The sequence below is a fragment of the Oncorhynchus kisutch genome, linkage group LG14 (assembly GCF_002021735.2).
Source record: "Oncorhynchus kisutch isolate 150728-3 linkage group LG14, Okis_V2, whole genome shotgun sequence".
Classification (NCBI taxonomy): Eukaryota; Metazoa; Chordata; class Actinopteri; order Salmoniformes; family Salmonidae; genus Oncorhynchus; species Oncorhynchus kisutch.
In genome coordinates this window covers 42,191,839-42,214,878 of record NC_034187.2, presented here as the reverse complement: position 1 = coordinate 42,214,878, position 23,040 = coordinate 42,191,839, and the positions used below count along the sequence as shown (strand labels likewise).

Genomic DNA, 23,040 nt, shown 5'->3' with positions numbered 1-23,040 from the left:
TTGACAATATTTAGGGCCTTCCTCTGACACCGCCTGGTATAGAGGTCCTGGATGGCAGGAAGCTTGGCCCCAGTGATGTACTGGGCCGTATGCACTACCCTCTGTAGTGCCTTGAGGTCGGAGGTCGAGCAGTTGCCATACCAGGCAGTGATGCAACCAGGATGCTCTCGATGGTGCAGCTGTAGAACCTTTTGAGGATCTTGGTATCTACTAGAGAACTCTTCTTTGTCTACACCTATTCAGCATTGTTCACACCCTCTTAAGCTTTAGCCCCACCCATCTATTTAAGGATTCACATGTGAGCCCATGTACTAAACAAACAAAGATTTCAAGACTAAAGGCTGGCTATACTATGGGTGTGTTCGTAAATTGAATCTGGAGTGCCAGAGTGTGCTGTGGGTGTTCGTAAACTCAGAGCATTGTCAGATTTTCCGTTCGTAAATTCAGAGTGTTTCTCTCTCGGAACGTTTAGAGCGCACACTGGATGCCCTGACCGAGGAGTAGGGTTGATCTGAGCATACTGACTTAACAACAGCAGTAAAGCACCCAAGCTAACTGGCTACCATTGGGATGCTGGCCTTCTAGGCAGAGATGCAAAGAAAAAGTCATATCTCAGACTGGCCAATAAAAAGAAAAGGTCAAAAGAACACAACCATTGGACAGAGGAACTCTGCCTAGAAGGCCAGCATCCAGGAGTCAAATGTTCACGGTTGATGTTGAGACTGGTGTTTTGTGGGTACTATTTAATGAAGCAGCCAGTTGAGGACTTGTGAGGTATCTGTTTCTCAAACTAGACACTAATGTACTTGTCCTCTTGCTCAGTTATGCACTGGGGCCTCCCACTCCTCTTTCTATTCTGGTTAGGGCCAGTTTGCACTGTTCTGTGAAGGGAGTAGTACACAGCGTTGTAAGATATCTTCAGTTTATTGGCAATTTCTCCCATGGTATAGCCTTCATTTCTCAGAACAAGAATAGACTGACGAGTTTCAGAAGAAAGCTCTTTGTTTCTGGCCATTTTGTGCCTGTAATCAAACCTACAAATGCTGATGCTCCAGATACTCAACTGGTCTAAAGAAGGCCAGTTTTATTGCTTCTTTAATCAGAACAACAGTTTTCAACTGTGCTAACATAATCGCAAAAGGGTTTTCTAATGATCAATTAGCCTTTTAAAATGATAAATTTGGATAAGCTAACATAATGTGCCATTAGAACACAGAAGTAATGGTTGCTGATAATGGGCCTCTGGATGCCTATGTAGATATTCCATTAAAAATCAGCCATTTCCAGCTACAATAGTCATTTACACCATTAAAAATGTCTTCACTGTGTTTGTGATCAATTTGATGTCATTTTAATGGACAAAATATATATATTTTCTTTAAAAAACAAGGACATTTCTACTTGACAACAAACTTTTGAACAGTGGTGTATATGCTTCTGTATTTTTTTACAATTTGTATTGTGTTAAATGTTACCCTCTATCGGCAGCCACCGTCTGTTATACCCACATAAATGTTTAATGTATAACTGTCACTTCAGTGTTATTTTCCTTCATTCCGTTAGTTTACATTTCTTTCCTCTGTCATATTCATGTGGTTGTTCCCGAAGATCGCTAGTAATAGTGAATCATATTAGGCTAACTTATTACAAGTTGTGAAATATTTTGGGACATGTAGCCTATTTGAATCATTTTGCAACGCAGACCATATGTAGTAGTTTAAACCTGGAGCCTGGCACACGGTTCACAACGACTGGACCATTGTCATCACAGTAACATGATTAGTGAGGATTATAGGGTTGATTTATAGGACTACTGTTCCACCCATATACACTTCTCACCTTCCAATCTTTCATGGATTGAACAATTTAATATGTCAACTTTCAGGGTGAATCAAACCACTATTTCTTTTATAGTATAATATACAAGATCAAAGTATTTTTTATCTACCAATTGGTGCTGAAATGGAGACGAATATACAGTTGAAGTCGGAAGTTTACATACACCTTAGCCAAATACATTTGAACTGAAATTACATGTCAGGAATTTTGAAAAACTGGGTTTAAATGTTTTTGGCTAAAGTGTCTGTAAACTTCTGACTTCATCTGTATATAAACCTGATCATCTGTTGAAGAAATTGAACAACAATCTCAGTGCAAGAGGCATCACTATAGTCCCTGGTTCGTATCCAGGCTGTATCACATCCGGCTGGGATTGGGAGTCCCATAGGGCGGTGCACAATTGGCTCATCTGGGTTTTGCTGGGGTAGGCTGTCATTGTAAATTAGAATTTGTTCTTAAATGACATGCTTAAGTAAAGGTTACTTTGTAATGTCTTTTGTTTGGTAAAATGTTTTGTAAATATGAATTCACATTTGTAATGCCACCAAATAAACAATGAAAAATACACTTATTTTTTTGTTTCTACTTGATCATAACAAGCTGTAACTGGATTTAGGCATATTACTTATGTCATGCCTGTAATGTCATTAAATGTGAAGACTGTTATTTTATCAAATCAATACTCTATGTGTAATTATTATTACGTGATTAAACTAATGGCACCACGGAAAATGTCGATTTACAGAGCTATATTATTCAGAATATAACTCTTCAGATATTTTAATATCTGATCGATTAGTCATTGTCATGCATGTATTATTATTATTATTACCTTGTTATTCTCATTCCAAACATCGTAAAATTATTGGTTACCTGCACGAACCATAGTATAAATTATCAATCAGCAATATACAAATTGGCTTAATTATTGATTTACTAACTAACTAAATAATCTCAGAAGTACATAACAAACAAACAGTAGATATTAGTTACTAACAATGATAGAAAAGTCCCTAGTGGGCTAAGCCGATGTGACAGCTTGGTAGACAAAATGAAAGGGGTGGGACTAAGAAAGAGCGGGAAAGAAAAAATGGATTCATTACACACAGTCTATTATTATATTCATTGAATTGCTAAATCTTTGCACATGAACGGCTGCTCATTCAAGAATAATTACAATGTATATATATTCACGCCCGTATGTCGTTGTTGTCTTCTCTGTTGGAATCCTTGATCGTCCTGTAGGGTTCATCAGAGTCTCAGATTAACATTAATTGAAGTCACAAAGTCTTTTGTGGTTGTAGGTGGTTAGAATGGATACTTCAGAGTACCATTCAGAAATGTTCCCATAGGTTAGATGCTTCGGCGGTTGTCTGTATTCTCGTCCTGTATTCTCGTCCTACCTGCAGCCTAGTAATTTGTGTTGTCTAGAATTTCTCATTTATTCTGTAGTGAATCGATAGTCTCTGAGTTTAACCATTTCCAGCCGTGTAGCCAATGTGCCACGTGGTGTAGTCTTGTCCTAGAGTTGTAGTTTAAACAACTTCACACACCACTGTCATGTCTTTCGCATCATTAAAAGTGAAATCAAATCAATATTACGTGATTAAACTAATCATGTAAATGTAATTAACTAGGAAGTCAGGGCACCAAGGAAAATCTTCAGATTACAAAGTTATACTTTTTCTAATATAACTCTTCAAATATTTTACTATCTGATCAATTAGACTTCTTATTAATGAATTATTATTTACCTCACGTCAATTTCATTCCAAATGTCGTAAATTGTTGGTCACCGGTGAGTCACCCTACAAATATTGTCATTAATTTTCTCACCCTTCAGGCTAAGATTTTCCATGAATATTCTCTATTTATGCCATGCAATCACGTTGTCTCTTGGTGTTTGTGTTTGTAACATCATATGTGTGTACTTGTAAGGGTGTGTCTGTCTATGCTTGCATTATTCTGCATAGTGTGCTGTGCTGATACAGTAGGTGTGTTTATATGTGTGCATATCTCTGTCTGAATCTGTGTGGCAGGTCTGGCAAGGAACCAAGTACATCTCCTTTGAGGAGCACCAGCGGCACAGCGATTCTTTCACCTGCATGCAGTACTCCGTGTCTCTAGTGGGTGAGGTCACAACCTTATGACCTTGTAACAATCCAGCAAATGGTCGCACCACACTCGAAACATTACTACTAAAACATATTCTGAAACACCACAACAAATCCCTACCCAGCAAGAAGTGACAGAGGATGGTCACGATATTTACCTTTAATTGTTGTATTGTTGTTGTTGTTTCATTGCTAATGTGATGATTGTGAGGACAGGACCCTTTGATGTCCACCTGTAGCTTCCTTTTTCAAGAGAAGTAATAGAATTGTTTGCCAAGTTAAATGTATAATTCACAGAACAATTTAACTTGTGATGATCTACATGACAAAGGGGTGTAGTTGACCCCAATCATTTTGTCTGCACATTAGTCTGTCCTGTTTGCGTGTCATATGTGTTCATCATTATTCACATCAATGTAGTAGTTGTTTTGTAGTAGTTCAAATAAGGTGACAATCTTTTGTTCAACTAAAAAATGTGACCCTCTTTTATGAATGCCTAAAATTGAATGTATCTGTCGTGTTAAATGAATGACACTGCTTTGCTTTAATTAATAAAACGTATGGGGTCATGCCCTTTTGTCCTTTGTACCAAAGATTTTGAGGGCTGTTTCTGGGAAGAAACCTGTAGCAATGATGCCACCCAGAGGACGTAACCAATTATGTCAGGTCACACAAACAGTGCACTAAACTTGCTGTAAAATAGACAACAGTGTATACTGTACATAGAAAAGTTGTAAGTCCTCTCTGGCTTATTTAAAAGGCTGAAACACTTTTCAAATAAACATGACATCTTGGAAGAGCACTTTCTTTGCCATATTACAGAAAGGCCTGTTACATTTCTATAACTTTCTGAATGTTGCACCATACTAAACATACCCCAGTTTATGCTGAATTGTTCATCTACACACATTTGCGACTGACCACAAACCAAACACTACAATTCATTTGAGGTTTTGAGGCACGTCAAAATATAATTCCTCAACACATAGATTGTTTTCATCCTTGTAAAACAGTTTTATGGTTTAACTTGTGGTGGCATTGTGCAATTGTACTCCTAGGCTGAGAATAAGTGGTGTAAAAGGCTGACACAGACTTCCTCTCAGGATGGGAGTCACATGATGAGGTCAAACTACACTTCACATGAGAAGGGATTTCTAACAACACAAGATCGAGGTAAGGACAATTTATTCGAATAAATATGAATAGATGTTCCTCTAAACCCTGTGAATATACTTTTTCATTTGATGATATATTTGCATTATTGTCTGTGTGACAACATTGTGACAACATTGTGACAACATTGGTGAAATACATTTCCATTTCCAACTTTTTTGGGTTCAGTTGTAGATCATTGATGAAACATGATTTGCTTTATTTTTTTTGTCTAGGGTATTCTAATCTAATATCGAGAACAGCATCGGCATACATCAACAAATACATTAGCAATGAGTTTGAAAGCCTTCACTCAAGTGCAAGTCTATGAAAAACTTCCCAACCCTAAAGAAAAAGACAAATTCAGCATCCATAGCCTGGAGTGTTATGACAGAAATATATACATTGGAACCAAAGACTCATTGGTCCAACACCTTATCCTACCCAGTAGCAGTGACATGAAGGACTCCAGTCAAAGTCCTCGGGAGGGGAGGATGAAACTGCTAGGCTCAAGCAGCCCAGTCACCCAATTAAGGGTGATACCAGTTCTCAATCACCTTCTGGTTCTGTGGGATCGTTCCGTTAGCGCCCTCAACATGTTCTCCCTAGAACCCCTTCCTTTCCTGAAGCGGATCCAACACGTGTCTTTCTTTGAGGTGTGTGAATCGGCACTGTCAACCTCATCGCAGTCTGTGTGTGTGGAGCTGGTGACAGCCTCTAGCAGGCGCAGAGTGGTCCAGATCCATGTTGTGGGGGTGGAGAGATGGGATTGTGTTAAAGAGGTGTCTCTACCCCAGGACCCTGTGGCCTTAGCTGTGGATGATAACACTTTGTGTGTGGCCACCAGTGACAGGTATTTCCTCCACGACCACAAGAGTGGAAGCACCGTTGATCTCTTCCCTCACAACCTGAGCAGGCAGAATATCATTGTGAGCACCGCAGGAAAAGGGGAATTCCTTTTAAATGGCCCCGGCTCCTTGGGTAAGAGCTGCTGTCATGAAAGCAATTACACTCGCACGCAGCACATGCTCTGTGCCCTTCAAAAGAATGCCTGTGGACAAACACACCAGACGCAGACACCTTAAAGACAGCTACTTTGTCTGATTTTATAGTCAAGCACTGTGCCTGTACATAATATAAACAACTACACACGAGTAGCTTAAAATAAATAATTGGTCATGTTTATATCGCCGTTCATGACGGCAGAAGGATACAAATCCACTGCTGGGAAAGTATAGATTTCCTGTTTTTACACATTTACTGTAAGATATTGTTATAAACTACGAAATGAGTGGCTATTATGTGTTATTTAAGAATAACGTGTTGGTTGGTACAGTTTACGTATCTATAGGATATTTGTTGTATAGATGTACTATTATTTCTTTGCCACAGGCATGTTTGTCATGAAGAATGGCATATGCCAGCGGCCTCCAGTGCAGTGGCCTGAGGAGCTGTTGGCAGCGGTGGTGTGTTACCCTTACATCCTGGCCCTGCAGCCTCAGGCTCTCTATGTCTACAGTATGGTGGATCAGCATCTCAAACAGACTGTGCCTCTGCTTAGGGCCAGGGGCCTACTCTCAACAACAGGTACACTGTAAAACCATCCTGTTATTATCACTCTTGGGGCGGCAGCGTAGCCTAGTGGTTAGACCGTTGGACTAGTAACCGAAAGGTTGCAAGATCGTAATCCCCGAGCTGACAAGGTACAAATCTGTCGTTCTGCCCCTGAGCAAGGCAGTTAACCCACTGTTCCTAGGCCGTCATTGAAAATAAGAATTTGTTCTTAACTGACTTGCCTAGTTAAATAAAGGTAAAATAAAATAAAAACTCTAAATCATTGTATAAACTGAATACAGTAGATTACCATAAAAAAACATTGCATTATGTGAAAATATTCAACGGCTGGGAAATATTTGACGTATTTTGGACATTCTCGTAATATTTGATGTATTTTGGACTTTACCATAATATATGCTGTGTAAAATACAGTAGCAGTTCACTTACTGTATTTGTGAATTTTCAAAGTATAACGGCGCTCAAAGAGCACATGGTTGACAAAATCAAAGTACATTCTTTAATGTAAAAAATATGTTATTTGGTGCTGCATTTCCGATGGCTTTTAACTTCCACCCCACAGAAAAAAGTACAGTACAGTATTTTGAAGCGCCAAAAACCTTTTGACCACTAGTGGGTGCATGATATTGTTGTTTCTGGCTCATTAACATATTTTGAGGCATGCCTTGTGTGCCTTGTGATGTTCCAAGAGTGCTGTACCAATTTAACTGAAATGTGGTAGTAGTGTCCTATAAATTAAATGTATATAAGCGACATTTTTGGAGGTTCCGCAAGTCTTTGACATGTATTTGACATGTCCTTTGGTCTGTTTAGCCCCATCACTATTTGGAAGCCTTTGTTAAGGCCTCTAGAATTGCAAGTGATATAAATGACCAAAATGTGGTCTTATATCACTTGCACTTCTGGAGGCCTTAACAAAGGCTTCCAAACTGGCATTCATTGATATGCTGTAATATGTAAACACATTACCTAGCAGCCAACCTGCTTGCAGCAATTCAATGTAATTACGGTAAAATACTGTCAAATACAAACCCCATTTCACCCCCAATTAATTAAATTAATGAATTAACCCATTCGTTCATTCATTACAATTACCATAATACGATCGCTGTAATGCATTATATTGTTGTTTTACTGTAACTTACAGGCAGCCAGTTGCCTGTAACTTACCATAAAAAAACAATAGTAAAAAAAGATCACAGTAACAGTATTGAATACTGCAAAAATACAGTATGGTAACATACTGTACCTTTTTCTACAGTAATTTACAAGAAATGGTTTACAGTGTATTGGACCAACAAATCAATCAAGCTGCCACCCAATAACACATTTAAATGTTTATTCATTTCCTTCATTCAGTCAGTCAGTCAGTGACAATGACAATGTGACAATATTTAATTGTGGTCATTCTGCATACTGTGACTTCCACTCTGGTTCAAATACTCTGTTTTGGGTTTCTGTCAGAACATGTCAATGTTATCCTCTCTTTAGAGGGTGTGTACATTTTTATGGAGAGAGAGATCCTCGGTTTGTCCCATGTACCATTTGAGGAGCAGATCCAAACCCTGGTAAGGTATGAGAGAGTGGAGGAGGCATTGGGACTGCTTGGTGGAATTCAAGCTCATCTTCCACAGGTTTCTTACAAGGTAATCACTGACAATAACCAATATCTCCTTTTGACTCTGATTCAAATTGCCTAACTGAACACCAAGAATAAGAACTACAACTCTCACGTAATTAATCAAACATGGTTATGACTTTGAAAATGAAAGGACTCATGCCAGGCAGGCAAGCTCTTGTACCCAAGGGTTCTTACAAGGTAAAACACAGAGTATAAAAAGTTTAACAGATGATTAATCTCTCATCTTCCTTGACTCTTCCATCCTAGAAAATAAAGACAAAAACGAATCCAACTATTCACATATTCACAAGTTAGGAGACTGCAGAATGCATCAGAATAAAGCAGCAAGGATTATTTTAAGGTGGAGATATGGTTCCTCTGTTGCAGTCATGCACTGTGTTCTTGGTTGGTCATCAATCGACAAGATAAATGAAAAAAAAACATGATTATTTTATTTTATAATATACATCATTTAAAACGGCCAAGTTCTATTCACAACGGTATTCAGTTGGTAAGAGACAGACATTCTGTACATACTAGGAATACCATCTATCCACCATCCACCATCTATTGGATCACTATTGGATGACCACCATCCACCATCTATGTGTTATCCAGACAGAAAAGAGAAATAGGCAAAAGAACATTTCAATTTAGAGCAATAAAGGAATAGAATAAATTAACTGAGCAAACTAGAAACCTTTCAATATATAAATGTAAACATTATTTTGAAACCATTTAAATATAGTATATAGAAATGTTGTGGGACTATAGTAGATGAAGAATCAATATTTTTTAGATTGAGTATTTATTGGGTCATTATGCTAGTATATTATGTATGTTTGTAATAGTGTGTTATATGTGAAAGTGTGTTTGTATTATAAATTGCATTTTAAAATGTTTAAGGACTCTTGGAAGATTAGTCTAAATGGGGACTAAAAAAGATCAAAATCAAATCCAAATCAAATCAAACATACTACAATAGCCTAATCCACAGGACTACAAGTTCAAAATTGCATCAGAACCTTATTCTATATTAGAACTTGATAACTGATGTGTAGACAGCATTAAATAAATGAATACCCTCATAACATGGTATATGAATGTAATATTTCATCAGGGTAATCATGTTCATCAGTTATTGAGCTGCACATGGAGGTGTATGATGAAGGCAAACGATGGTATCAGAGATTTGTTGGAATCATGGTAGATTCTCAAGTTATAGGTCGAGGGTTGAATTGAGTATTCTTGAATGAATATGCCTTTCTGTTCATTACTTTTTCATTATACTTTGTCTGTCTTGAAAGCTTTGAAATCTGGGTTTGTGGGTACTAAATTTAGACATACATTAACGTGTTGCTCGTAAGATTTAGTTGCAAATACATTAACTTCAGCCCCAGTGACTTGAGAAAAATAAATTGATTTAAAATATTCTTTATTTGTAATATGTACCAGATCTTAGAAGATAAGTGATATTATTTGCTTTTACAAATGTTGTATTTGATTTGACAGGAGCTGCATAAGGTCATCACTTGCATGGATGGATTCATTAAATTCTACCAGGGGTCTTTTTCAGAGGCCAAAGAACTTTTTATGTGAGGACAGTCCTTTTCCACATCTTATTTTCAGTATGGACCCCTAATTTAAAGAAACTACCTTCAATCATAGTAAAAGTAGATCATGTCACTAGCATTATTTATTGCTTTGTTAAAACAGTTTGAATTATTAGTTCTGCTGTCTGTTGAAATGTTTCAATAATGTTTCAATTATTCATTCCTGTTTTCGACAGAAAAGGGGAGTTGGACCCTAGAGAAATCATCAGCTTGTATCCAGAGATGGAACCTCTCTGTGAGACCTTTCATTCCCAGCTGGTCAAAGTGAACAATGCAAAGGAGCTCTTGGCACTACGGCAAGAGGACAGGACCACATTTCAACAGTATCTAGACTTCCTGGGCGATTTCCTAAGGGTGGTTCGAGGGACGAAGCAGGGAGTTGAGTGCAGTGAGGATATCGATACTGCACAACTGAGAATGTACACAGAGCAAGGTGACAGAGTAGAGCTGGATGCACTTGTGTCCTCTCCCAATTCCTGCTCAATCGACAAATGTGTGCCTCTCCTTGAGCTGCACAAGAGGTGAGAATGGGTGGCTGTTCAGTATAAACTGAGAACAACATATTTGAATCTTGCAATGCTTCATTTAATATAATACTGCTATAATTTCATTATACTGTCATCTCAGATTTTTCACACTTGGATTACTCTACCAGAGTCATGGTCACCATATCAAAGCAATCCAGGTAATCTTTGAGTTTAGCATTCAATAAATAGATGATTTGCATTTATTTTAGCCAGTCTAATCAATAGCGTATTCTTTGTATCTTACTTTGTACCATCTTTGTGTTATAAGACAGTGAACAATGATATAATGTAGTTTCTGCTTAAATTAGGATTTCAGACCATACTGAAAATAAGATGTGTAAAAGTACTGTCATCACAAATGTTATTTGGCCTTGGTAGACTCCCGGTAGAACTTAAAGTCCTTATGATGTTGCAGACTTGGGTGAAAATTACTGATGGGAAATATGAAGAGAGCTCATGTTCAAATGTGTATGAGCACATTGTGAGAACTCTCAGTCGACTAAAACAGAGAGATGTCGTTTGGACGTTTGCAGATTGGGCTCTCCAAAGAAACCAGGAGGTATCTGAGTATCCATATAGCTCAACTGTAGAAAAGTATACAAATATTATAATTATAATAAATAACATCATTATTTGATCGGAACTATACCTCATGTTGACCTATTTTAGTGTAAGTTCTTTACTGTAACTTTTAAGGTTGGAATACAGATTTTCACAAAAAGAGATCCAGAAGACCAAGACACATTTGCACAGGAGGATGTCCTCACTTTTTTAAAGAAGTACTCTCTAGCTTTGATGTTGTTCCTGGAATTTCTGGTCCATGATTTGAAAAGCAAGGTTGGTACCACCAGCATATCAATAGCACCACACCACTTTTACCCATAACAAACTGTTGTTTGAAATGAATTAAAGGCACATATTTGTATCCCCCCCCTCCCCTTTTTTTTAATCATTTCTCAGGAGGAGAAGCATCATACCCTTTTGGCCACCGCATATGTCACCCATATACTCGGAGCCTTACAGAATGGAAAGGGTACGGATTCAGATGGAGGAATGACCAGAGATAAACTGCAACAGTTGCTGTGGCAGTCTTCCCTCTATGACACCATGACAGTACATGGTATGTGAGTCATATGAAAATGTATCATGCTTAATGAATGTAGGAACTCCTTACTCACCTAACTATTTAATCAAAACTACTTAACAGGATAAATAGAATTATTACTCTTGTTGCACTCTAAGAATTATGTAGCTTACTAAACTTTATATTCATTCGGATTGATGTAGCTTTATAAACTTCCTATTCATTCATCCACAGTAACAATATTTGTTTTTTCTTCTCTCTCGAAACCTGATTCCCAGGTTAGATTGAATAGTGTATGTGATTATTGTTTTATAATAATATAAGTATGACTCATATTACAGAGGCCATCCAGCCGACAGTCCTGCACACCGAGCAGGCCATCCTGCTCGGGAGAGCTGGTGACCACTATCAGGCCCTACAGACCTTGGTCCACAAAGAGAGAGACCTCCAGGTTGCAGGGGCCTACTGCAGGAGGGCTGCTGGGTGGCAGGAAAGGGAACTGGAACACACCCTTTTCCTCACCCTGCTCCGGATCTACCTGGGCTCCAATGAGCTAGCGAGTGCGGCCGTGGACCTGTTGAATGCCAACGCTGCTGCTTTTGACCTGGATACAGTCCTCCAGGTTCTGCCGGATTCCTGGTCTGTTCAGCTGGTCTCCCAGTTCCTATTGGGGTCCCTTCGAGGGACTTTCCATCAAAGACGAATGGCAGGGGTAGAGAGGGGCCTGGCCCAGGTAGAACTCCTTAGACACAAGTACACTTGGGTGAGCACACGCTTCAATATTTTCTCAGGGATGCACTTGCTTTGTTTACAATGGGAATCTTCAGGGTTTCCGTAATGTGGAAGTAGAGTCCGTTTTATTAGTACATGTTGTGCATTGCATTCATATTCGTCTCTTGTCCCCTCAGGCCCAAGCCTCAAAAAGAATGCTGAAATTGGATAAGGGTCTGGTGTGCAATACCTGCCAGAAGGATCTCACAGAGCCAGAGTTTGTGTGTAGTCTTAGGGGTGAGCTGGTTCACACTAACTGTGGAAGCTACACAGAGTAGCTTCCATAAATCCAATGCAAGTAAAAATGTTTCTAGTCCCGTACCACTTCAAACATTCAACCTCCAGCTGCGTACCCTCTCTAGCACCAGGGTCAACGCACTCTCAAATGTTGTTTTTTGCCATCATTGTAAGTCTGCCACACAAACACTATACGATACATTTATTATACATAAGAATGAGTGTGACTTTTTGTCACAACCCGGCTCGTGGGAAGTGACAAAGAGCTCTTGAAGGACCAGGGCACAAATAATAATTGAATAATACTCAATCATTTTCTTTCTTTATTTAGCGATCTTACATATAAAACCTTATTTGTTCATCAAAAATGGTGAAGGGTGTGCATGAAAGGATGCACATAACTCTGCAACCTTGGGTTATATTGGAGAGAGTCTCAGTCTTATATCCTTTTCCACACACAGTCTGTGCCTGTATTTCGTTTTCATTCTAACGAGGGCCGAGAATCCACTCTCACATAGGTACGTGATTGCAAAGGGCATCAGTGTCTTAACAGCACGATTTGCCAAGGCAGGATACTCCGAGTGCAGCCCAATCCAGAAATCTGGCAGTGGCTTCTGATTAAATTCTATTTTTTTGCAATTATGATGAGGCTCTCTTGTTCAGATATCGGTAAGTGGACCAGAGGCAGGGCATGAAAGGGATAACGAATCCAGTTGTTTGTGTCATCCGTTTTTGGAAAGTACTTGTGTAATTGCGCACCCAGCTCACTCAGGTGCTTCGCTATATCACATTTGACATCGTCCGTAAGCTTGAGTTAATTTGCACACAAACAATCATACAATGACGGAAAAAGCTGTGTGTTGTCCTAGCTAATGCAGACAAAAAGAGCTCCAACTTCTTAATCATAGCCTTGTCATCACGCAAGCGGTCAGACAAGTGAAAATTATAGTCAGCGAAGAAAACTTTAAGCTTGTCCCTCAATTTAAAAAAACATGTCAATTATTTGCCCCTTGATAACCATCGCACTTCTGTATGTTGTAAAAACACTGCCCATATAATTTCATGATGCAGAAAATAGACAAGAGTTCAGCGGCCTTGCTTTAACAAAGTTAATAATTTTCACTGTAGTGTCCAAAACGTTTTTCAAGCTGTCAGGCATTCCCTTGGCAGCAAGAGCCTCTCGGTAGATGCTACAGTGTACCCAAGTGGCTTCTGGAGCAACTGCTTTCACACGAGTTACCACTCCACTATGTCTCCCTGTCATGGCTTTTGCACCATCAGTACAGATACCAACACATCTTGACCACCAAAGTCCATTTGATGTTACAAAGCTTTAAAAATACTTTTAAAATATTCTCTTATGTTGTCCCAGCTTCCAATGGTTTGCAGAAGAGGATGTCTTCCTTAATTGACCCCCTATAAACATAACGGACATATACCAGGAACTCTGCCGGGCCCGCCATGTCTGTTGACTCATCCGCTGTAATGCATAGAATTCACTGGCTTGTATGCGAAGCAATAATTGTTTAAAAACATCTCCTGCCATTTCACTGATGCGTTGTGAAACAGTGTTGTTTGATAAAGTAATTGTCTGTATAGTTTTTTTGGCCCTTTCCACCAGCATTGTCCCAGCCATATCTGTGGCAGCAGGAAGAATTAAGTCCTCCACAATAATATGGGTCTTGCCTGTCCTAGCCACTCGGTAGCTCACCATATAAGATGCTTCTAGCCCCTTCTTATTAATGGTATCTGTTGCTTTTATACATGTCTTACTACTTGGAAGTCATCTTTATTCTTGCTCAAGAAACTCTTGTGGCTTATTTTTCAAATTGTCATGTTTCGTTTCTAAATGTCTGCGCAAGAGTGAAGGTTTTCCGCGAGAGAGTAACAGTTGATGTGATTGGATGTTAATTATTTGAATAGGATACCTGTATTTGACATTGTGTTGTTATTTCCTTGAACAGTAGATGGTTTAATTTTATTTTGGGCCGTGAAACGAGGCTACTCAGATGAGAAAAATACTCACCCAAATGTATATCCCGTTGGAAAATATAAATGTACTGTTTGAAAATGTGTTTGAAAATGTTTTTTTAAATATATATATATAAAATGTAAAATATGAATCACATTTTTATTTGGCTTACCCCCAACGGCATTGCGCGTACCTACCCCAGTTCGGGAATACCTGCTCTACACTGATTGAAGTGGATTTAACAGGTGACGTCAATAAGGGATAAATGCTTTCACCTGGATTCACCTGGTCAGTCTATGTCAAGGAAAGAGCAGGTGTTTTTAATGTTTTATATACTCAGTGTGTAATATTGCATACTAACAGTGTCTGTGGACTCAGTGTAGTACTCCAATTTAAGGACCATTCACCAGACACATTCCCCAATTAGAATAATGTAAATAAAATGTTTAAATAAACAAATTATACAATAACTTGTTTGAGGAAATACACCATTGCCCATGATACAGCACACAATGCACATGTTCACTGTGGTATGTCTAAACCATTTCCTTTAAAACCATAGACAGCAATAGTTATAATGTAAATCCACATTGAGGACACTGTGGGACATACTGTATTCAATGATCAGACTGATATTTTGGATATGGAAACCACAAAGGGTAAAATTTGGTCATCCTGAAAGAAATTTGACCAGTTGGCCATCCTGTCCTGCTCTATGTCTCCACCCTCAATTTCTACTGTGTACATTTACATATGAAGAGGGAAATAGAATGTTTGGTGTGTAAACAGCCATATGCATGTGAACGTTTTCTACTGCAGTTACTGTGTACAGTCGTGGCCAAAAGTTTTGAGAATGACACAAATATTAATTTTCACAGTCTGCTGCCTCAGTTTGTATCATTTGCATATACTCCAGAGTGTTATGAAGAGTGGTCAGATGAATTGAAATTAATTGCAAAGTCCCTCTTTGCCATGCAAATGAACTGAAACCCCCAAAAACATGTCCACTGCTTTTTAGCACTGCCACAAAAGGACCAGATGACATCATGTCAGTGATTATCTTGTTAACACAGGTGTGAGTGTTGACGAGGACATGGCTGGAGATCCCTCTGTCATGCTGATTGAGTTCAAATAACAGACTGGAAGCTTCAAAAGGAGGGTGGTGCTTGGAATCATTGTTCTTCATCTGTCAACCATGGTTACCTGCAATGAAACACGTGTCGTCATCATTGCTTTGCGCAAAAAGAGCTTCACAGGCAAGGATATTGCTGCCAGTAAGATTGCACCTAAATCAACAATTTATCAGATCATCAAGAAATTCAAGGAGAGCAGTTCAATTGTTGTGAAGAAGGCTTCAGGGCGCCCAAGAAAGTCCAGCAAGCGCCAGGACCGTCTCCTAAAGTTGATTCAGCTGCGGGATCGGGGCACCAACAGTACAGAGCTTGCTCAGGAATGGCAGCAGGCAGGTGTGAGTGCATCTGCACCCACAGCGAGGCGAAGACTTTTGGAGGATGGCCTGGTGTCAAGAAGGGCAGCAAAGAAGCCACTTCTCTCCAGGAAAAACATCAGGGACAGACTGATATTCTGCAAAAGGTACAGGGATTGGACTGCTGAGGACTGGGGTAAAGTCATTTTCTCTGATGAATCTCATTTCCGATTGTTTGGGGCATCTGGAAAAAAGCTTGTCCAGAGAAGACAAGGTGGGCACTACCATCAGTCCTATGTCATGCCAACAGTAAAGCATCCTGAGACCATTCATGTGTGGGGTTGCTTCTCAGCCAAGGGAGTGGGCTCACTCACAGTTTTGCCTAAGAACACAGCCATGAATAAAGAATGCTACCAACACATCCTCTGAGAGAAACTTCTCCCAACCAGTTTGGTGACGAACAATTCCTTTTCCAGCATGATGGAGCACCTTGCTATAAGGCAAAAGTGATAACTAAGTGGCTCAGGGAAAAAAACATTGATATTTTGGGTTCATGGCCAGGAAACTCCCCAGACCTTAATCCCATTGAGAGCTTGTGGCCAATCCTCAAGAGGCGGGTGGACAAACAAAAACCCACAAATTCTGACAAACTCCAAGCATTGATTATGGCCCATCAGGCCCAGAAGTTATGGCCCAGAAGTTAATTGACAGCATGCCAGGGCGGATTGCAGAGAAAGAAGGGTCAACGCTGCAAATATTGACTCTTTGCATCAACTTCATGTAATTGTCAATAAAAGCCTTTGACACTTATGAAATGCTTGTAATTATACTTCAGTATTCCATAGTAACATCTGACAAAAATTTCTGAAGACACGGTGGCAGTAGACTTTGTGAAAATGGACATGGCTGAAAATAAAAGTGTTAATTAGTCTATATTAAGGAAATACTCATTTATGTTGCAAATTAATTGTTCATAAATAAAAACTAATTGTGTTTGAACACTAAATACTGTGTAATTCTACAACCACTGAGTTTGCTTTGACATCAAGTATACCTCATTTTAAAACCCAGCATCAGTAAATATAGAGAGTCTTGTTGTGAAGGAAGGAGACATGTATCTATTTCTGTCACAATTAAGTCATTTAGGCTAATCATAAGTGCAAGTATTTCTTTATGCTCATAGTTTTTGGGAAAAGTGCCCAGGAGCAGAAGTCTGACATACATCTGGCAAGAGTTTTTACCACACTTCAGTTAACGCCAGTGTTTTCATGTGGACGGAGGGCATTTTTACTCTTGCACTTTTTATTAGGCCTAAGTGTGTTTCGATATGGTCGATAAGTTTCAAACCTGGCCTGGATGAGCTCTACGTGTTTTTTAGGTCTTGTGCAAGTATCCCTCCTTGGTGGGTTCTGTTTAACACTGATTCTAGTTAAGCTCACTGACCGGCTGTGTTCGGCTGTGTCTAATGACCACTGCAAGGGGTCAATCTGGGACCGTGTCCACTCCCCTCCTTTCAGAGACACCTCCTGGAATAATGCTAATGTTGTTATGAATGGTTGTGCAACTCAACAAATGTTTTTTATTTGATGTCCCTCAACAGTTAAAAAAAAAAAACTTCTACATAAGCAACAAAGTATCCTGGGGTATGGGTCTCACTATGATAAAATAAAAAGTATATATGTAAGGACAGATACTGCTTCGATATTGGAGTTAACTGGAGTGAAATGACTTTTCCTCCTGCTGTTAATGGCCTGTGTATGCAATCTGGTGCTATGTTACACGTGTGTGTCTGGGCAGGCGACAGCTCCCCTGGAGTTTGGCCCTGGATCTTTAAATGGCCCAGACCAGATGGTCATTTCACACATGAGTGAACAGGATGGGGATGCAAAAATCAACAGTTATAGAGCAAAGTATGGTTAGGAACAGATATACATATCCACACCACAGACAAAGGAAGGAGGAAAAACAACATTCACTTCTTGTGCTTTTCTAAATGTAAAGGCACTCGGCATCTGAAAATGCAACTGTTTTGTTTTAGTGTGTGCATGCACCTTTTATTGTTGTAGGCTAATTTCTGCTAATGTCTTTACAATCCATATATTAGATTAGTTGTATAGAATCTAATTCTCTATGAGCTGTCAGAGATCTGAGGTTTAAATGCAGTTATCAGTCATTGTGCTATTAGAAGCAATTTTTAATGGCTCTACTTTATTTTATAATTCTGCAGAATTTGTTCCAATATATTTCCAAATCACAGGAGGTTGGTGGCACCTTAATTGCGGAGGACTGGCTCGTGGTAATGGCTGGGGCAGAATAAGGGGAATGGTTTCAAACACATGGTTTCTATGTGTTTGATGCCATTCCATTCACTCCATCCTCCCCTTCGCAGCCTCCACTTTTCCAAATCCAATCATTGTTCCAGTTCCAAAACAATTCCAATCACATATATGATCTGTTACAGGGAAAGGGACAACAGCTGTCGTTTCCAATTTGGTAACAGCAGGTAGATAAATGAAGGTTAAATATATATATATATATATTTAAATAAAAAAATAAAACCTATGCGGAACCCATGTGAAGAATGAATATAAGATGGTGTGCATCCTACCCATTTTTAGACATTTAGCCACCAATTACTGTATCATGTCTCTAATGATGAATTGTTCTGTCTCTTAGTGATCACTGAAAGACAAGGCAAATCTTAATTTGCAAATCTTGGTAGCATTAATGGTAAGCTACAAGAAAACCTAGGCTTGAATCTTCTTTCATTTCTACTATCCCTGACAAAACTAATGCTATAGCTGAGCACAGTAAGTACGTTAATAAATAGCCTTAAGGATGATCAAAACGTATCTATTTTTTCCTTCTAAGGCAACTCTGTAATTTCCATAGCTTTCTTTAACTTTGGGTTTGGAGAAGTGGCACTCTGGGAAATGTGTAGTGTGACCCACTGGAGACCCACCCAGTCCTCCCGTGTCGAGACATATTATGCTTTATCATGTATGCCACATCTGGTGGGTTGATCTCAAGGACTCAGTATCGAAGAACGGATTTTCCTCTGTCCATTTTGAGGTGATATACTGTAAATCAGTTTGAAACACTTAGGTATATTATTATTTGAATATTGGCTAATCTCACAAGAGATTCGTGCTAGTCATGGTGCTAGTCAGGGAGGGAGTTGTAAAATGGAACTCAAAAGGTTAAGCAATGACTATAAGTATTGACGATAGAGAGAGTTAACATCCTTCCATATGGAGGGAAAAATCCTTCCATGGCAGTGTGAGTTGTATTTGAGGTGTACTCCCACAAATGGACCATGTTTATCTCTTCGGAGATCATGCCAGGATAAATTGTACAAAAATAGAAATAGCTGTTATAAACAAATAGTTTTAGTTCATTCCGTGTCCTGAAGTCAGCCATAAATCTGTTTCTCAGCTACTTAAGTGATATTAGCTTAATGGTCTGTACTGTACATGTAATGACTCCATTTTATACAAGAATAAGCCTTGGTTTATGGCAAATGACACCTGCTGGCACCCTACCGGTTTTGCATAGGGCCCTTCATTGTTTGTTTTATCAGATTCTGTACCTAACCCATCATTTCCATAACATTCAGAAGTCATTGAGAGTTGGAGGATCTACAATGAGTAATTTTGAAAGCAACAGAACCATTCAACAGGGCCATTCCTGAGGCAATGGGATCCACCTGGGTCCTGAATTGTCAAACGTGTTTCATATCCACTTCTCATCTCTAGCTCTATCTCATTGGGGTTTCTGCACAGCAGAATCTACAGTATTGAATCAACACTGATAGTTTTAAATTTAACTCTGGGCCAATGTGTATATGGGTCCACGCGTTGCAGTGTTTTATTAACACTGCGCTTGGTGCTAACGCTGTTACACTTTGTCAGTGTTAGGCAATAACACCTCATATAGTACTTTTAACCATTATGACAAGGTTGCTCAATGTTGGGTTAAGGGCGTTACAATATTATTTACAATTCTTTATTGTCACATGTTCTTATATCAGAATTTACAAAGAACTGTCAACGGACATGCTCAAACTTGAATCTTCTACCTCTTTGTGTGGATTTCCCGGAAGACGAGACACTTTGTTACTCATTGCTGCCTTTCACAGTTTGGAAAGTGCATTACACATTTGTTCACAAAAAAAGGGAAAAGGGAAATGGGGAAAAAAAGGAAATTGTACTGCCATCTAATCCTATATATACAGTGGGGCAAAAAAGTATTTAGTCAGCCATCAATTGTGCAAGTTCTCCCACTTAAAAAGATGAGAGAGGCCTGTAATTGTCATCATAGGTACACTTCAACTATAAGTTGGGTGAAATTTGGACCATTCCTCCTGACAGAGCTGGTGTAACTGAGTCAGATTTGTAGGCCTCCTTGCTCGCACGTGCTTTTTTTTCAGTTCTGCCCACAAATGTTCTATAGAATTGAGGTCAGGACTTTGTGATGGCCACTCCAATACCTTGACTTTGTTGTCCTTAAGGCATTTTGCCACAACTTCGGGAGTATGCTTGAGGTCATTGTCCGTTTGGAAGAGCCATTTGCGACCAAGTTTTTCCTGACTGATGTCTTGAGATGTTGCTTCAATATATCCACATCATTTTCCTCCCTCGTGATGTCATCTATTTTGTGAAGTGCACCAGCCCTCCTGCAGCTAAGCACCCTCACAACAAGATGCTGCCACTTGCTAGCCTCCCCCTTTTTCCTCCAAACATAACGATGGTCATTATGGCCAAACAGTTCTATTTTTGTTTCATCAGACCAGAGGACTTCTCCAATTCTCTGTTTATCATATATGCATAGTCACTTTAACTATACATTCATGTACATACTACCTCAATTGGGACGACCAACCAGTGCTCCCGCACAGTAAGAGAAAAATATTCCTAACATTTCCACACCCTAATTGTAGTCGAATATTTCTTAGAATAAAAACCTTTGTGTAACAACAGTTTTAGTAATTAATACTGAAGTCATGCACAATTATCAGTTTATATTTGGATTGTCACCCATTTATTGTCAGTTAGTGTCACGTTCTGTCCATCGTTCGTATGTGTTTTGCTTGTTTTAGTGTTGGTCAGGACGTGAGCTGGGTGGGCATTCTATGTTGTGTGTCTGGTTTGTCTATTTCTATGTTTGGCCTGATATGGTTCTCAATCAGAGGCAGGTGTTAGTCATTGTCTCTGATTGGGAACCATATTTAGGCTGTTAGCCTGTTTTGTGTTGGGTTTTGTGGGTGATTGTTCCTGTCTCTGTGTTTGCACCAGATAGGACTGTTTAGGTTTTCACTCTTCTTGTTGTGTATAGTCTGTTCATGTATAGTCGTCTTTATTAAAAACATGAATAACCACCACGCTGCATTTTGGTCCGCCTCCCTTTCACCAGAAGAAAACCCTTACAGAATCACCCACCAACCAAGGACCAAGCGGCGTGGTAAACAGAGGCAACAGCAGCAGCAGGAGAAGCGACAGGTGCAGCAGGAGCAACAGCAGCAGCAGCAAAGGCAGCAGCAGGAGAAGCAACAGAGGCAGCAGCAGCAGTGGGAGAGGCTGTACTATTTGGATAAATGGACTTGGGAGGAGATCCTTGACGGAAAAGGACCCTGGGCAGAGCCATGGATGGAATTGGAGCTGTCGGCGAAGCAGAGTGCTGAGTCTGAGAGTGTGGAGGATGTATTGGACAGAGTAGAAAGAAAGCTGTTGGCTTGGCATAGTATGCACGGCATACCAGTGCCAGCACCACGCATCAGGCCTCCAGTGCGTCCCGCCTGTCCAGCGCTGCCGGAGCCTTCCTCCTCTCCAGCGCAGCCAGAGTCTCCAGCCTGTCCGGCGCTGTCAGAGCTACCGCCCCTCATGCCAGAGGCGCCAGAGCCCCTCATTCCAGAGGCACCAGTGCTCCTCAGTCCAGCGCTGCCAGAGACTTTTTCTCCAGTCTGCCCAGCGCCGTCTGAGCTACCCGTCTGCCCAGCGCCGTCTGAGCTACCAGTCTGCCCAGCGCTGCCAGTCTGCCCAGCGCCGCCAGCGCCGCCAGTCTGCCCAGCGCCGCCAGCGCCGCCAGTCTGCCCAGCGCCGCCAGTGCCGCCAGTCTGCCAGGATCCGCCATTCAGCCAGGATCCGCCATTCAGCCAGGATCCGCCATTCAGCCAGGATCCGCCATTCGGCCAGGATCTGCCAGTCGGCCAGGATCTGCCAGTCGGCCAGGATCTGCCAGTCGGCCAGGATCTGCCAGTCGGCCAGGATCTGCCAGGATCCGCCAGTCTGCCAGGATCCGCCAGTCTGCCAGGATCCGCCAGTCTGCCAGGATCTGCCAGTCTGCCAGGATCAGTTAGAACCGCCAGTCTGCCAGGATCCGCCAGTCTGCCAGGATCCGCCAGTCTGCCAGGATCCGCCAGTCTGCCAGGATCCGCCAGAACTGCCAGTCAGCCAGGATCCGCCAGTCAGCCAGGATCTGCCAGAACTGCCAGTCAGCCAGGATCTGCCAGTCGGCCAGGATCTGCCAGTCGGCCAGGATCCGCCGGATCTGCCAGTCGGCCAGGATCTGCCAGTCGGCCAGGATCTGCCAGTCGGCCAGGATCATTTAGATCCGCCAGTCAGCCAGGATCCGCCAGAAGTGCCAGTCAGCCAGGATCTGCCGGAACCACCAGCCAGCCAGGATCTGGTAGATCCATCAACCTGCCTGAGCTTCCCCTCACTCCCGAGCTTCCCCTCACTCCCGAGCTTCCCCTCGGTCCCGAGCTTCCCCTCGGTCCCGAGCTTCCCCTCGGTCCCGAGCTTCCCCTCGGTCCCGAGCTTCCCCTCGGTCCAGTGGGGCCCGTTGTTAGGTTTCCTAGGCCAAGGTTAGCGGCGAGGGTCGCCACTCAAGGGACACTAAGGAGGTGGACTAAGACAATTATGGAGTGGGGTCCACGTCCAGCGCCAGAGCCGCCACCGCGGACAGATGCCCACCCAGACCCTCCCCTATAGGTTTAGGTTGTGCGTTCGGAGTCCGCACCTTGGGGGGGGGGGGGTTCTGTCACGTTCTGTCCATCGTTCGTATGTGTTTTCCTTGTTTTAGTGTTGGTCAGGATGTGAGCTGGGTGGGCA

At 40.9% G+C, this 23,040-nt stretch overlaps 1 protein-coding gene across 1 annotated transcript; it reads left to right on the top strand.

Annotated features, from left to right (window-relative positions):
* Window positions 1–5,072: 5,072 nt before the first annotated feature.
* Window positions 5,073–14,975, top strand: si:ch211-266g18.9 (transforming growth factor-beta receptor-associated protein 1). Its single transcript, XM_020470360.2, has 12 exons — window positions 5,073–5,126; window positions 5,342–6,086; window positions 6,498–6,692; window positions 8,172–8,326; window positions 9,814–9,896; window positions 10,091–10,435; window positions 10,542–10,599; window positions 10,857–11,000; window positions 11,138–11,278; window positions 11,402–11,561; window positions 11,867–12,288; window positions 12,434–14,975. The coding sequence occupies exons 2-12, from the start codon at window positions 5,399–5,401 to the stop codon at window positions 12,572–12,574; spliced, it is 2,532 nt and encodes an 843-aa protein (XP_020325949.1). The 5' UTR covers window positions 5,073–5,126; window positions 5,342–5,398; the 3' UTR covers window positions 12,575–14,975.
* The last annotated feature ends 8,065 nt before the right edge of the window (window positions 14,976–23,040 follow it).